General features: G+C 35.2%; 1 protein-coding gene and 1 pseudogene across 1 annotated transcript; one reads left to right on the top strand and one right to left on the bottom strand.

Annotated features, from left to right (window-relative positions):
- The first annotated feature begins 3345 nt into the window (after window positions 1-3345).
- Window positions 3346-5592, top strand: LOC131648769 (geraniol 8-hydroxylase-like; annotated as a pseudogene).
- A 155-nt stretch (window positions 5593-5747) lies between these two features.
- On the bottom strand, window positions 5748-8631 carry LOC131643476 (cysteine synthase-like). Its single transcript, XM_058913699.1, has 11 exons — window positions 8365-8631; window positions 8036-8097; window positions 7833-7942; window positions 7665-7722; window positions 7225-7488; window positions 6995-7132; window positions 6792-6843; window positions 6618-6697; window positions 6420-6479; window positions 6177-6257; window positions 5748-6022 (listed from the first exon to the last, which is right to left on the bottom strand). Exons 2-11 carry the CDS (start codon window positions 8075-8077, stop codon window positions 5930-5932), a joined length of 978 nt encoding a protein of 325 aa, XP_058769682.1. The 5' UTR covers window positions 8078-8097; window positions 8365-8631; the 3' UTR covers window positions 5748-5929.
- Between the last annotated feature and the right edge of the window lie 3682 nt (window positions 8632-12313).

Raw genomic sequence — 12313 nt, 5'->3', positions numbered from 1 at the left:
TCAAACGTCAGAGACTCCCTTCCATACAAGAGAGTTTCTTTGAAGTGAGCATGTGATCGAGGCAAAGCGCACAATAGTAACAGCGCTTGATCTTCATCATCAATCTTTACATCGATATTTTCAAGATCAAGAATCAGCTTGTTGAACATATCCAACTGCTCAGCCAACACTTTGTCTTCAACCATCTTCAATGAATACAAAGCCTGCTTCAGGTAAAGTCTATTTACCAGCGATTTGGTCATATACAAACTTTCAAGTTTCGCCCATAACCCTGATGCCGTCGTCTCCTTTGATACCTGTCATAGAACCTTATCACCAAGGCTCAATAGAATTGCGCTGTGTGCTTTCTCAATCATAGTTGTCTTCTCCGCTGTCGTTAATGCAGCATTCATGGCTGCCTCTCCCTTCAACGCTTCCAAACAACCCTGCTGAACCAGTAGAGCTTTCATCTTCAAGCGCCACAGACCAAAATCATTCACTCCGGTGAACTTTTCAATCTCATACTTTGTTGAAGGCATCTTCTCCACGCTCACCGCACCAATTTGTTATGAAAAACGATACCAATAACAAAGTATAATAGGGAATTAGGGAAGAGAAGAAGAACACAAGAATTGGTTATAACTGCTATTCTTTCACTTTCTCTTAAAACAAGATTACAAGTTTACAAGAATAACAAATAATCTCTCTCACCCTAAATCAGGATTTGCAGCTTAGCAATGATGAGAGACTAGTATGCTATTTATAATAAAACCTAACATACTAACTAATGGGCTTTTTCAGCAAGGCCCATTACACAAGCCAACTTAATAAATAAGCTAACTTAACAAATTAGGGTTTAAACACTAAAACCTAATTTAACATGCTAACAACCCTAGCATCTTCGACATCTGCATGCTAGACCCATCTTCGACTACAACATGCACACTTCGACACCAGCATGTAAACAATCCTTCGACTTCATGCTTAACTTTGTCGAACTGTCGAACCAAGAAGCTACCCTTCGACCATACTAGAGTTTGATCCAATATCTCACAGATTTTAAGATAAATAGTATGATATTTAAATTTTTTGTGTATTGTTTGTGTTGTACTGTTCCTTGTTCTTTTTTCTTATAACTTCATATTAGTCATCTCAATGTGATAAATTCGAACAAAAAACTATTGATAGAAGAAAATATTGAACTCATAAATTTTTTGTAATGAGGTTACTTACTTTACCAACTTGACCATTTTTCCAGAGATATTGGGCTATCCTAAATACTTCTAGATAAGGTAATTTCTCATCCCACTCTTGCTACATGGGGCATACCTCTAAAAAATTCAAAAATGTGTTAAGAGCCAATTTGTATATATAATCAATAGTATTTTGTGGTCCTTTTCACTTGGTTTCAAAGGAATTTCATGTCAAAACCTTAACTTTAGTGTAAATAATTAGTCTTTAGCTTTATTATATAAATACCTTATAGTTTTATCAATTTCACTCTATTTTGTAGGTTTCCATTGGGCACATTAAAGGAAAAAAATCAAAACTTTAAGATGCATTTTGGATGGAAATCAAGTATTGGAAGTTGGGATTAGTGCGCTCAAAGCGCGCTTAGAGATGGATGGATAGTAGGTACCAGCGGATTTCGGACCAAGCGCGGCACTAAGCACTGTTTGTGACGGTTTGATAATTTGTCTCGTGGTCACGCTAAGTGTGCCCTGATGAGACTTAGCGTGGTCTGCGTTTTCAGCCCACTATATATACTTTTGTACTTCAATTTTCTAGGTGACAATTAGGGATGGCAACGGGTCGGGTGCGGGTTTCACACTACCCAAACCCACATCTGAAATTGACACCCGAACTCGAACCCAAACCTAAATATTGTTCGGGTGGCAAAATAACACCCACACCCACACCCGTTAGGTTCGAGTTTTTTCACCCAAACTCAAACCCGCAACAAATATATATATTTATTTGTGTGTGTCTATATATATATATATATATATATATATATATATATATATATATATATATATATATATGGGACGTATCAAATGAGAACTTTGGCTATAATGAGAATGAGAACTTTTAATAATAACTGTATGATTTAAAATCAATATATATATATATATATATATATATATATATATATATATATATATATATATATTATACATATATAAGCGAGTGTGATTTCGGGTTTTGGGTACGGGTTTTACACTACCGAAACCCGCACCCGAAATATCGGGTGGCACCTGAACACAAATTCGGGTTCGGGTGGGCCCCGCGGGTTTGGGTCTGCTTGCCATCCCTAGTGACAATCTTCATTTCTATAGCGAAACACACCTAAAAATTCAGAGAACTCAAAATTATGTCTTTGGAGCGTCATTCTTCAACTTTTAAATGTTGGTGTTTGGGAATCATTTCTCATTACTTGTGGAGCAAGCTACCATGATGCGTAGCTAAACTCTCTTGTGTCAAGATTAGAGGTAGTTAATCAACATAGTATGTATTTCTTTTGATCCTTTGTATGTGAACAAGTTGATGATCAAAATAGATGACTCTCTTTGCTTTTATGTAATATTTATGATTTGAATCATTATTGAGAAATATCTTTCAAGTCTTGACCTAAGATATTCATCTATCAAAGAACAAATGCTAGACATAGGTTTGGAATTGATATTCACTAGTATCAAAACTTAATGTTATTGTATTGTTTAATAGATTGATAGATTATCGATTAAACAATACGATAAAACCTGCAACACCGGTGAGACATAAGCGGTGTTGGTGAGTGATACGTGATAATATTGATTATTAACAAGTTCATATGCTCGACTAATATAATACATATGAAATAGTTTAATGAAATCTAATCTTGACATGTTTTTTTAACCGTTAAATTCTCAATCTTTTTCCGTTTTTACATGTTTTCATTGGCATCATTCTTCAATCCATTGAAGCATCAACAGGGATGAAAAGTAGCGAGGAAGAAGATGACTTCCCTTTCATTGAGAGCATCATTCATCAATCCAAGGTTGACTCTCTCTACCAGTGTCAAACCGAAAAAGGTTCGATTTTTCCTCAATCACTTCACCATAAATTACAATGTCTTTTATCATTATTCTCTTGAATTTTTAAAATGTTTTCAATGTTTTGTAACCTAAATTTAATATTAATCAATTTAAAAGAATAATGATCAATGTCCATAAATGTGTCTTGACTAAAAGAAAATCATTCTATGCAAAAGATCAATGACCAAATCGTGAAGTTTGACAATATAATATTAATTTCTAATTTTTGCAAAATCAGTATAAATTGAGCTTCATCTCTCATCACATTCATTCATCTAAAAAATTTACAATGAACTCTCTTCTATTTGTCTTAACATGTGCCACCAAAGGGAACCTCCTTGAATTAGGAGACACGCCACATAAATCATTGGCAAGACTTGCTGAGATTCATGGCCCAATAATGAGTCTCAAATTTGGCCAAATAACCACTATTGTCATCTCCTTAGTAGACATGGCAAAAGATGTGCTTCTTACTGTTGGTGATTTTAGTATCATCAATGTATTTTGGTAGTAATGTGATTTACTGTAGGGCGATGCAATTATGCGTTAAGCTTGGAACGAGTTAGGGTAGTGCAGAGTGCACGCTCGTAGAGCCAAACGTGCAATTGAATACGAATAATAGAAACGGGGTTCCAAGGGGCAGCGCCCCTGACTGGGGTCCCGCGGGCGGGGTGCGGGGCAGCGCCCCGTTCGAAAAATTCGTTTGAATAGTTGCACCCTTTCCCAACCGACATAACCGTTTTACCGAACAGGTGTGTCGTTTCCCAACAGACATAACTGTTTTTACCGAACAGGTGTGTCATTTCGGTTTCTATTGTTGATCTCCTATATAAGGAGTCATTTGGCCTCGGCTTCGAATACGAAAAACATACTTCCTTTACATTCTGATCTGTTCTCTATTGTCAGAAACAGATTGTTCTTCGAGAATTATCCCCGCAAAGATTTCGTGAACCCAGACAAAAATAGGGTCGATATAATTTGTTCGGAAAGTGAACGAACACGATTCTTGAAGATATCCAGGATTATCATACCTATATCTAACACTTACCAATGACCAGTTCTTGTCAAACAGAAGAATTCCACAATCTGCGTCGGTTCTCGACCACGAGTACTACAGTCTTGCCTTCTTACCAGTTTCACCTCTTTGGAAGGAATTAAGAAAACTATGCAACACAGAATTATTTTCTCACAGGACTCTTGATGCTAGCTAAGACGTGAGGCGCAAGAAAATACAAGAGGTAATCAACGATATCGGGCAAAGCAGTCAAATTGGCGAAGCGATAGATATTAGAACAGCAGTGTTCAAGACAACCATAAATCTGTTATCATACACTATTTTCTCTGTGGATTTGATCTGGTCTAATGGGGAAGCGGGAGAGTTTAAGGACTTGGTGACTGATATTACAAAACTCGTTGGCACGCCAAATGTGGCAGATTTTTTTCCTGTATTGAAGATGATCGATCCACAAGGCGTAAACAAAACAAGAAAAGAATGTTAGGAAAGTGTTGGAGATTTTTGAAGACTTGGTTGCTAAACATTTCCGAGGCAAACGAGTTTATGGACAATAATATGATCCAACATCTATCACATGTATGTATATATTCTCTATTTCTTTTTTAGGAATAGCGGCGCAGCTGTTGTTGCCCGTTTGTCTTTTCTGTATAAACTTTATTATATTGAAATAGATAAGCAGACCGTTTAAATTTCAAATTAAATGTCATCTAGCTAAATATAATCACATGTATGCATAGGATCTATTCGTGGCTGGAACAGATACAACAGCATCTATCCTCGAATGGGCGATGAAACTTATCCGCCACCCAGAAGCTATGCTGAAGGCCAAAAAAGAGTTATAGAAAATGGTTGGTTGTACTGTGCCACTTGAGGAATCAAATATTTTTAACCTCCCAAACTTACAGGCAATAATAAAGAAGACAGGCAATAATAAAGAAGACGCTTCGGTTGCACCCACCCGTACCACTCTTACTGCCACGAAAAGCTGAGAGGAATGTTGACATAGGTGGCTACACTATCCCGAAGGATGCACAGGTGCTAGTTAATGTGTGAAATATTGGAAGAGATCCAACTATATGGGTGAATCCAACTTTGTTCTCTCCAGAAAGGTTCTTGGGGTCGGAGATTGATGTCAAAGGCCGGAATTTCGAGCTGGTACCATTTGGTGCCGGACGATGAATATGCCCTGCCTTACTTCTGGCTAATTGGATGCTGCTGTTAATGTTGGGGTTATTAGCCAACTCATTCGATTGGAAGCTTGAAGGTAACATGAAACCAGAAAATATGAACATGGATGATAAATTCGGCATTACCTTGCAAAAGGGCCAACCGCTTCGAGTTGTTCCTGTCAAAATAAGCAAATAAAGTGTCATGAATCTGTATGTATAATACATTAGGTAGTCCTTTTGCATTTTCCTCTCAAGATTTAAAACTGATTATCACTTCCATTCCTTGTTTTCAATAAGGTCTAGTAATTGAGTTAAAATAATTGTATTCATGTGACAAATGTTACTACTGCATACTGCTTCATACAATACAACATTTTCGCTAATTATAAATAAAAATGATATACTTTTTCAGTAGAATGCGTTATTGTAATCTTGAGAGAGCTGTTTTTATTTTATGGAATCCAACAACAGAATTAAATTTTGTATCCAATTAATCTGAAACTCGAGTTTAATAGAAAACTAGTTCTTGTAGAAGTTGATTACAGATTAAATACAGGAGTCTTCGGCAAAAGTTACAATTATTCTTCTCTTTTGCAGTAATTCTAATTTAGAAACACAACCCAGCTTCGCCAATGAATATCCATCACATGAAATCATTACAGACTTAGATTACATCCTTCAACTGAAATTCATGGTTCAAAGGTGAGGCTTTCAGCTTCCTGTCTCACCGAGTCGAACAGCACAGAGGATAGGTACCTCTCACCAAAGCTAGGGAAAACAACCTGCACCATATCAAAATGAAAAAGTCATTGATGTAAGCCATAATAATACTTTTACCAAAATGAATATGAAACCTTTTTTTTCCTTGTAACATATTGAGAGAACCCGATATTCAAAATAATTTTATCAAAATTTGTATGAATTCAATAAACTTACAACAATAAGTTTTCCAGCATTTTCTGGCCTTTTTGCTATCTTAAGGGCAGCTGCAGCCGCGGCTCCAGATGATATTCCAACCTAAAACAATATTGAGCATAGAGAATCAACAAATTAATCCAATTAGAACGAGAATATAATACTATCATTTTCTTAATTGTATTACAAATTCACTAATGAATTGCGAAAGAGGATTAAGAATAGCCTCAAATCTAGGTGCTTCTATAGAGGTCTATAACTTACAAATAGGCCTTCTTTATGAGCAAGAGCCTTTGCAGTTTCTATTGCTTCATCACTTGATATCTGCCAAATCATTAAGTCAATCCAAGTGTCACATAAGTCGAAAAGAAAACTAAAAGTCAAGTCATTAAGATATCTTTAAATCTTTTAACATGATACGTGAGAGGGTGTTATAATTTTTCAAAACACATTGAAACTTACTTGTACAACTTCGTCAAGAAGACTGACATCCAATACCCCGGGAACAAAACCAGCACCAATCCCTTGAATCTTGTGTGGACCTGGACGTTTATAATCGCAATTCGCACATCAGCAACGGCTTCAAAAGTAGGTTCTTATGTTAACTCTGAGGAGCAAAACAGTATTACAACTTACCAGGCTTTCCTCCAGACAGTACAGGACTTTCTGCTGGTTCCACACCATACAGCTGCATAAAAAAATATCATAACTACAAATCAGAACCTAATCTTTATTATCAGGAAAAGAAACACGGGTTTAATTTGTATACATTTCCAGAGTCAGAAGTTCAATTTTATCGGTAAATCACAACCAATCAAATGAATGACTTAAAATCCAACCTTGATGTTGGGATTCTGCTCTTTAAGATATTTCCCAGTTCCTGTTATGGTACCACCAGTACCTATACCACTAACAAGTGCATCAACTTTCCCTCCTGTGCCTTTCCATATCTCTGGGCCAGTGGTTTCATAATGCACCTATAGATACAATGATAAAACAAGTGTGTCACCCAACGTTGTCCAGCATTAACTAGGAGTGTTGTAGAACTAATGAGTAGATAGACAGATACCTTTGGATTAGCAGGGTTTTCAAATTGTTGAAGTAAATACGCATTTGGAGTCTTGGTGAATATCTCTTCTGCTTTCAGAACTGCCCCTTTCGTTCCCTTTGCAGGATCTGTGAGAACCAACTCAGCCCCAAAAGATAGAAGAATGGTTCTTCTTTCAAGACTCATTGTAGTAGGCATTGTAACGATAAGCTTGTAGCCTTTTGCTGCTGCTAGGAAAGCCAATCCAATGCCTGTGTTACCACTCGTTGCCTCAATGAGGACACTCTTCAATAACACAATACAGTCAACATGAATCAAAATAAGTACCACCGATAATAAACTCAGAGATGCATCAAACTAGTACTAGTAAATGAATTTAAACAACTGCTAATTTGTTCGAAAGTCAAAACATCTCTTTCAATGACCAATCCAATGAATTTTCATCTGAATCAAGTACCAACCTTGCCAGGCGTAATGAGCCCCTTCTCCTCTGCGTCAGTAATCATACTATAGGCAATCCTACATTTATAATCACAAGTCAATTCAAAAGCATTTTGCTCACAAAAGCAAGAACCAAAACTCAAAAAATAGATAGTAGCAGCACTATTGGAAGAAACCTAAATTGTTACCTGTCTTTCACACTGGAGCATGGCTCCATCAATTCAAGTTTCGCGGCAACTCGAGCAACAGAACCATCCGCGATTTTGTTCAGATATACTAATGGGGTTTTTCCAATCAACTTTACAAATTACCAATACAAAATCAATAACAGAAATTAGTATAAATCACACATTATGAAACATTAAAATATGATCAAAATACAGAAACTCACTTCTGTAACATCTTTGGCAATTCCAGACTTTTCAACCGCCATGCTATAAACTCACTATAACACTGGAAAACAAAAACAAATTAACAACATCCAAATTTCCCTTAATCCAATTGGATGCTAGAAAAACCTTAAAATTGAAGCAAAAAAGTGAAAAATTATCAAAATTGAGATCCTAATTCCAGTGAAAATTAAAAATCAATCCAAGTGTATGATGCATGCATTTGTACAAACAGAAAGAGGACATGATGAAGATAAACCTAGTTTAGATGTTTGCTTAGAAATTAAGCATGATTAGTTAATTGTAAGAATATTAGAGAGAATAGTGTCACCTTTTGAAAAATGACAACAGCTTAGGACTGAGATTAGTTTTGATAAATCTGTAGATTAGGTTATGAAGTTGGGTGGCTGTGATGCGCAATGGGATTATGGTTTGGAAAATATTGAAATGTGATCTTGATTTTTCAACGATGATGATTTTTATGCTATATAAAACAAAAGGGAGTGTATATTTTATTTATTAATAATGGACTACGCAACACAACAACAGTACAAAGTAGAAAAAGTTAAGAACAACCGGGCTAGACTAAGCAAGGACGGCAAACATAAGGGATTGTTTGGACAACTGTTATGCCCAGTAGGAATGCAGCTTTGATTTTGTGAAATGAAGATGTATTTTGGTGACCCCCTATGTTACACAAGAGTTACTGTGAATTTGATTGATTAAATTAATTTGTCTTGAAAGTTACGTTAAAAAACCTTAAAAATTAAAATAGCGCTAATGGAGACCGTCTAGATTAGGGATGACAACGGGTCGGGTCGGCTCATACTACCCAAACTCGAATCCGAACCCAAACTTAAATATTGTTCGGGTGGTAAAACAAGACCCACGCCCACATCCGCTGGGTTTCGGATTTTTTCACCCAAACCCGAACCCGTAACAAAATACACAAAATACATTTTTCCTACAACTTTCCACAATATATTTCATATATATATATATATATATATATATATATATATATATATATATATATATATATATATATATATATATATATATATATATATATATATATATATATATATATAAAAGCGGATGTGATTTCGAGTTTCGGATGCGCGTTTCACACTACCCAAACCCGAACCAAAATATCGGGTGGCACCCAAACTCAAACCCAGTCAATTTGGGTTTTCACCCGTTGACTCGGGTTCGGGTGCGGGTGGGCCCTGCGGGTTCGGGTCTACTTGCCATCCCTAGCCTAGCTTAATAGATTTTAGTTTTATTTATTTTGTTTCATATGATAAGGATAAAATCGGTTTGGTTCCTGACGTCTTTTAAAAAGTTGTGTCACGCCTGTGCCTGATCATGAGAAAAGGAAGTGTTTAACTGCATTAAAAAGGAAAGAATAGAAAAAGGAGTCGGGTATGGGTTGGATATTTTTGAGTCTCAACACCATTACCTTCATTTCTTTGATTCTTGGATGATTCTACAACACATTTGGAGCTTACATCTTGAGGATTCGGAGTTGGATTAAGCTTCAATCGTGTTTGACATCGTGGGAGTCGGTTGATTTCTCTTCTCTATTATCTATGTATCTTCCTCTTGTGTGGTTTTGTATGTATATTTACTTTGATTCTATGTATATTTACTGGTTATGGTGTTGTATAAAATTTATTTCTCAAATTTGTATAGGTGATTATCCTTGATTTTTGTTGTATGCTTGGGGTTTGGGTTGATATAAACATATACTTTTCGAATCTCTATCTAGGATGAATATATATTAGATTCTAGACTCTAGACCTAGATAATTTAGGTCTGATATTTACTTGGGTATCGAAGTTTAATGCTTCTGTGTTGTTGACAATACAAGTGTCGTTCAAATTGTAGCAAATCTTATTTGTCATGAACGTACCAAACATATAGAACTTGATTGTCATTCAATCTGTGATGCCTATGATAACCGACTAATATCACTTCCTCATGTTAGTACTCAGTTGCAGGTCGCAGGTATTCTTACCAAGGTTGTTCCATGCTCACGACATCAGTTACTTGTTAGAAAATTGATGCTCTTTGACCGGCCGCATCAATTTGAAGGGGGTGTTACTTAGGAATTAATCTTTGCCTTTATTGTGAATAATTTACTTTTGTAGATTATAAGGATAGTCATAATGATTTATAATTAGTTATTATGAATTATAATTACCTGTAACTACTGACACTACTATATATAGTGTGAAATACAATAGAGAAAGACATCAAGCCAATTTTTATGAAAGAAGCTATTGGACTTTATGCATTGCATAAAATTTAAAATAACAAACGATTGTCATTATGGAACAATCGATTGAGGTCGCTAATTTGTAACCCCACAATCGATTGGTATGTTACCACAATCGATTGTCCCTTTGTTTTTCTTCAAAAGATTTAATGTTGAAATAGCAATTATAGATTGTCATCATAGACCAATCGACTGCCTCCTGTTGCGTCTTGAAAAATCTGAAACAATGTCATACCTCTTCATTGCATATGATCATGATACATTTTACAAAGAATTGCAAATTCTCATGATCATTTTTCCAAACATTGTCACTCTTTCTAAAGGCATGTTGTAATGTATTTATAGCAAGATTTTTTATATTTCAAATTACTTCTTTCATCAAATATTTTCAAACAATTCATCTATCCATTTTGCAAAAACTCTTAGAAACTTTACTGCATAATATTCATTCATTAGAGAAAAGTTTCTTGAGCATTTAGAGTTTATAATTTTGAATTATTAAATTGAAAGAGAAGACTAAGTTAGAATTTTGTGAATAATTAAAATTCATTTTTACTCAAATTCACCTGTAATCGATTATTCGTATCAATGTAATGTAACTTGTTAGCCAAATTTGTGGAAACAAGCAAAATTAGGTGAAAGTATTGTTCTTTTTCTAAGTGTTGCAAAATCAGAAATTAGTTTGCTTTCTTGGTTGTGTTAGAGATTTAAGAGAAATTTGGTGAGGCTATAACAATTTCTAACATAGTGAAATCCTTCACGGGGTGTGGAGAGATTGGACTATCCTTGTTTGAAAAGGGAAACAAGGATATATCTTGTCTCATTTTCTTTACTACATTTTATTTTTCCTGCATTTTCGTTCATTTGTTCATCATAACTTTCTGGAAAAATAAAAGAACCATAACATCTGCAAAATAACTAGAAAAAGTCTTGAAACCCAATTCTCCTCCCCCTTAGGTTGCACTCTAAACTTACACCTACTGGTTTTCTATTGAATAAAACCATAAGATGAGTTATGAGGAGGAAAATGGCAAAGTTGACAAAGGTCGATATCAGAGGTTAGTGAGAAATTTGATTTACTTGGCAGTTGGCACACACAAGGCCGAATTTAGCATATGCAATCAGTATGGTGAGCCAATTCATGCATGATTTGAGGGTGAGACACCTGCAAACGAATGATCATGTTCTATAATATCTTAAAGCCACTCCACGAAAATGACTCTTATTTAAAAGAGGTGGAAGTCTAACTGTGGAGACTTACAATGATGTTGATTATGAATGTTCATTGATTGATAGAAGATCTACTGCAGAATATTGTACCTTCTTGTGTGAAAACTTTGTTACTTAAAGGAGTAAGAAACAGAGTGCAGCTGCTCGATCAAGCACTGGAGCACAATTCACAATTATGACAATAGGAATTGATGAACTATTATGGATGAAACAAGTGTTAAAAGATTTGAAGATACCATATGAAGGCCCAAAACAACTGACAATAAATCGGCCACCATTATTGCACATAATCCGATTCAACATGACAAGACAAAACACAATGAGGATTGACCGATATTTCGTCAAAGAAAAATGGGATATTGGATTTGATAATTACCGCTTACATACCTTTTGAACAACAGTGTTAACAGATTGTGTTAACAAAGAATCTAGCGACAGAAAGATTCAACCAACATACATGCAAGTTGCAAGCTTAGAAAGATTGATATTAATTAATCAAGTTTAGAAAGATTAATATCAATTCACCAACTTGAGAGAGAGAGAGACTGAAGATTGATATTAATTCATCAAGTTTAGAAAGATTAATATCAATTCACCAACTTGAGAACTTGAGAGAGAGTGCTGAAAATAATAACTTTATTTTATTCTATTAGTATGAGTCTTATTAACCACACTAAACTATATCTATTTAAAATAGTTTATTGAAATACTTCTTCTACATATGAGTCACTATAATTATAAACATAAAAAGTTCATTTTGTCACACAAG

Source organism: Vicia villosa, linkage group LG1 (assembly GCF_029867415.1).
Source record: "Vicia villosa cultivar HV-30 ecotype Madison, WI linkage group LG1, Vvil1.0, whole genome shotgun sequence".
Classification (NCBI taxonomy): domain Eukaryota; kingdom Viridiplantae; phylum Streptophyta; class Magnoliopsida; order Fabales; family Fabaceae; genus Vicia; species Vicia villosa.
Note: the sequence above shows the minus strand (reverse complement) of the source record. Positions and strands in the feature narration are given on the sequence as shown.

Excerpts from the sequence above, each read along its gene's own strand:
- LOC131643476 (XM_058913699.1), bottom strand. The coding sequence starts at position 8,077 with ATGGCGGTTGAAAAGTCTGGAATTGCCAAAGATGTTACAGAA. Across the intron at positions 7,943-8,035 it reads TTGCCAAAGATGTTACAGAA|TTGATTGGAAAAACCCCATT; the intron begins GTGAGTTTCTGT and ends TAATTTGTAAAG. Across the intron at positions 7,723-7,832 it reads TGCTCCAGTGTGAAAGACAG|GATTGCCTATAGTATGATTA; the intron begins GTAACAATTTAG and ends TTATAAATGTAG.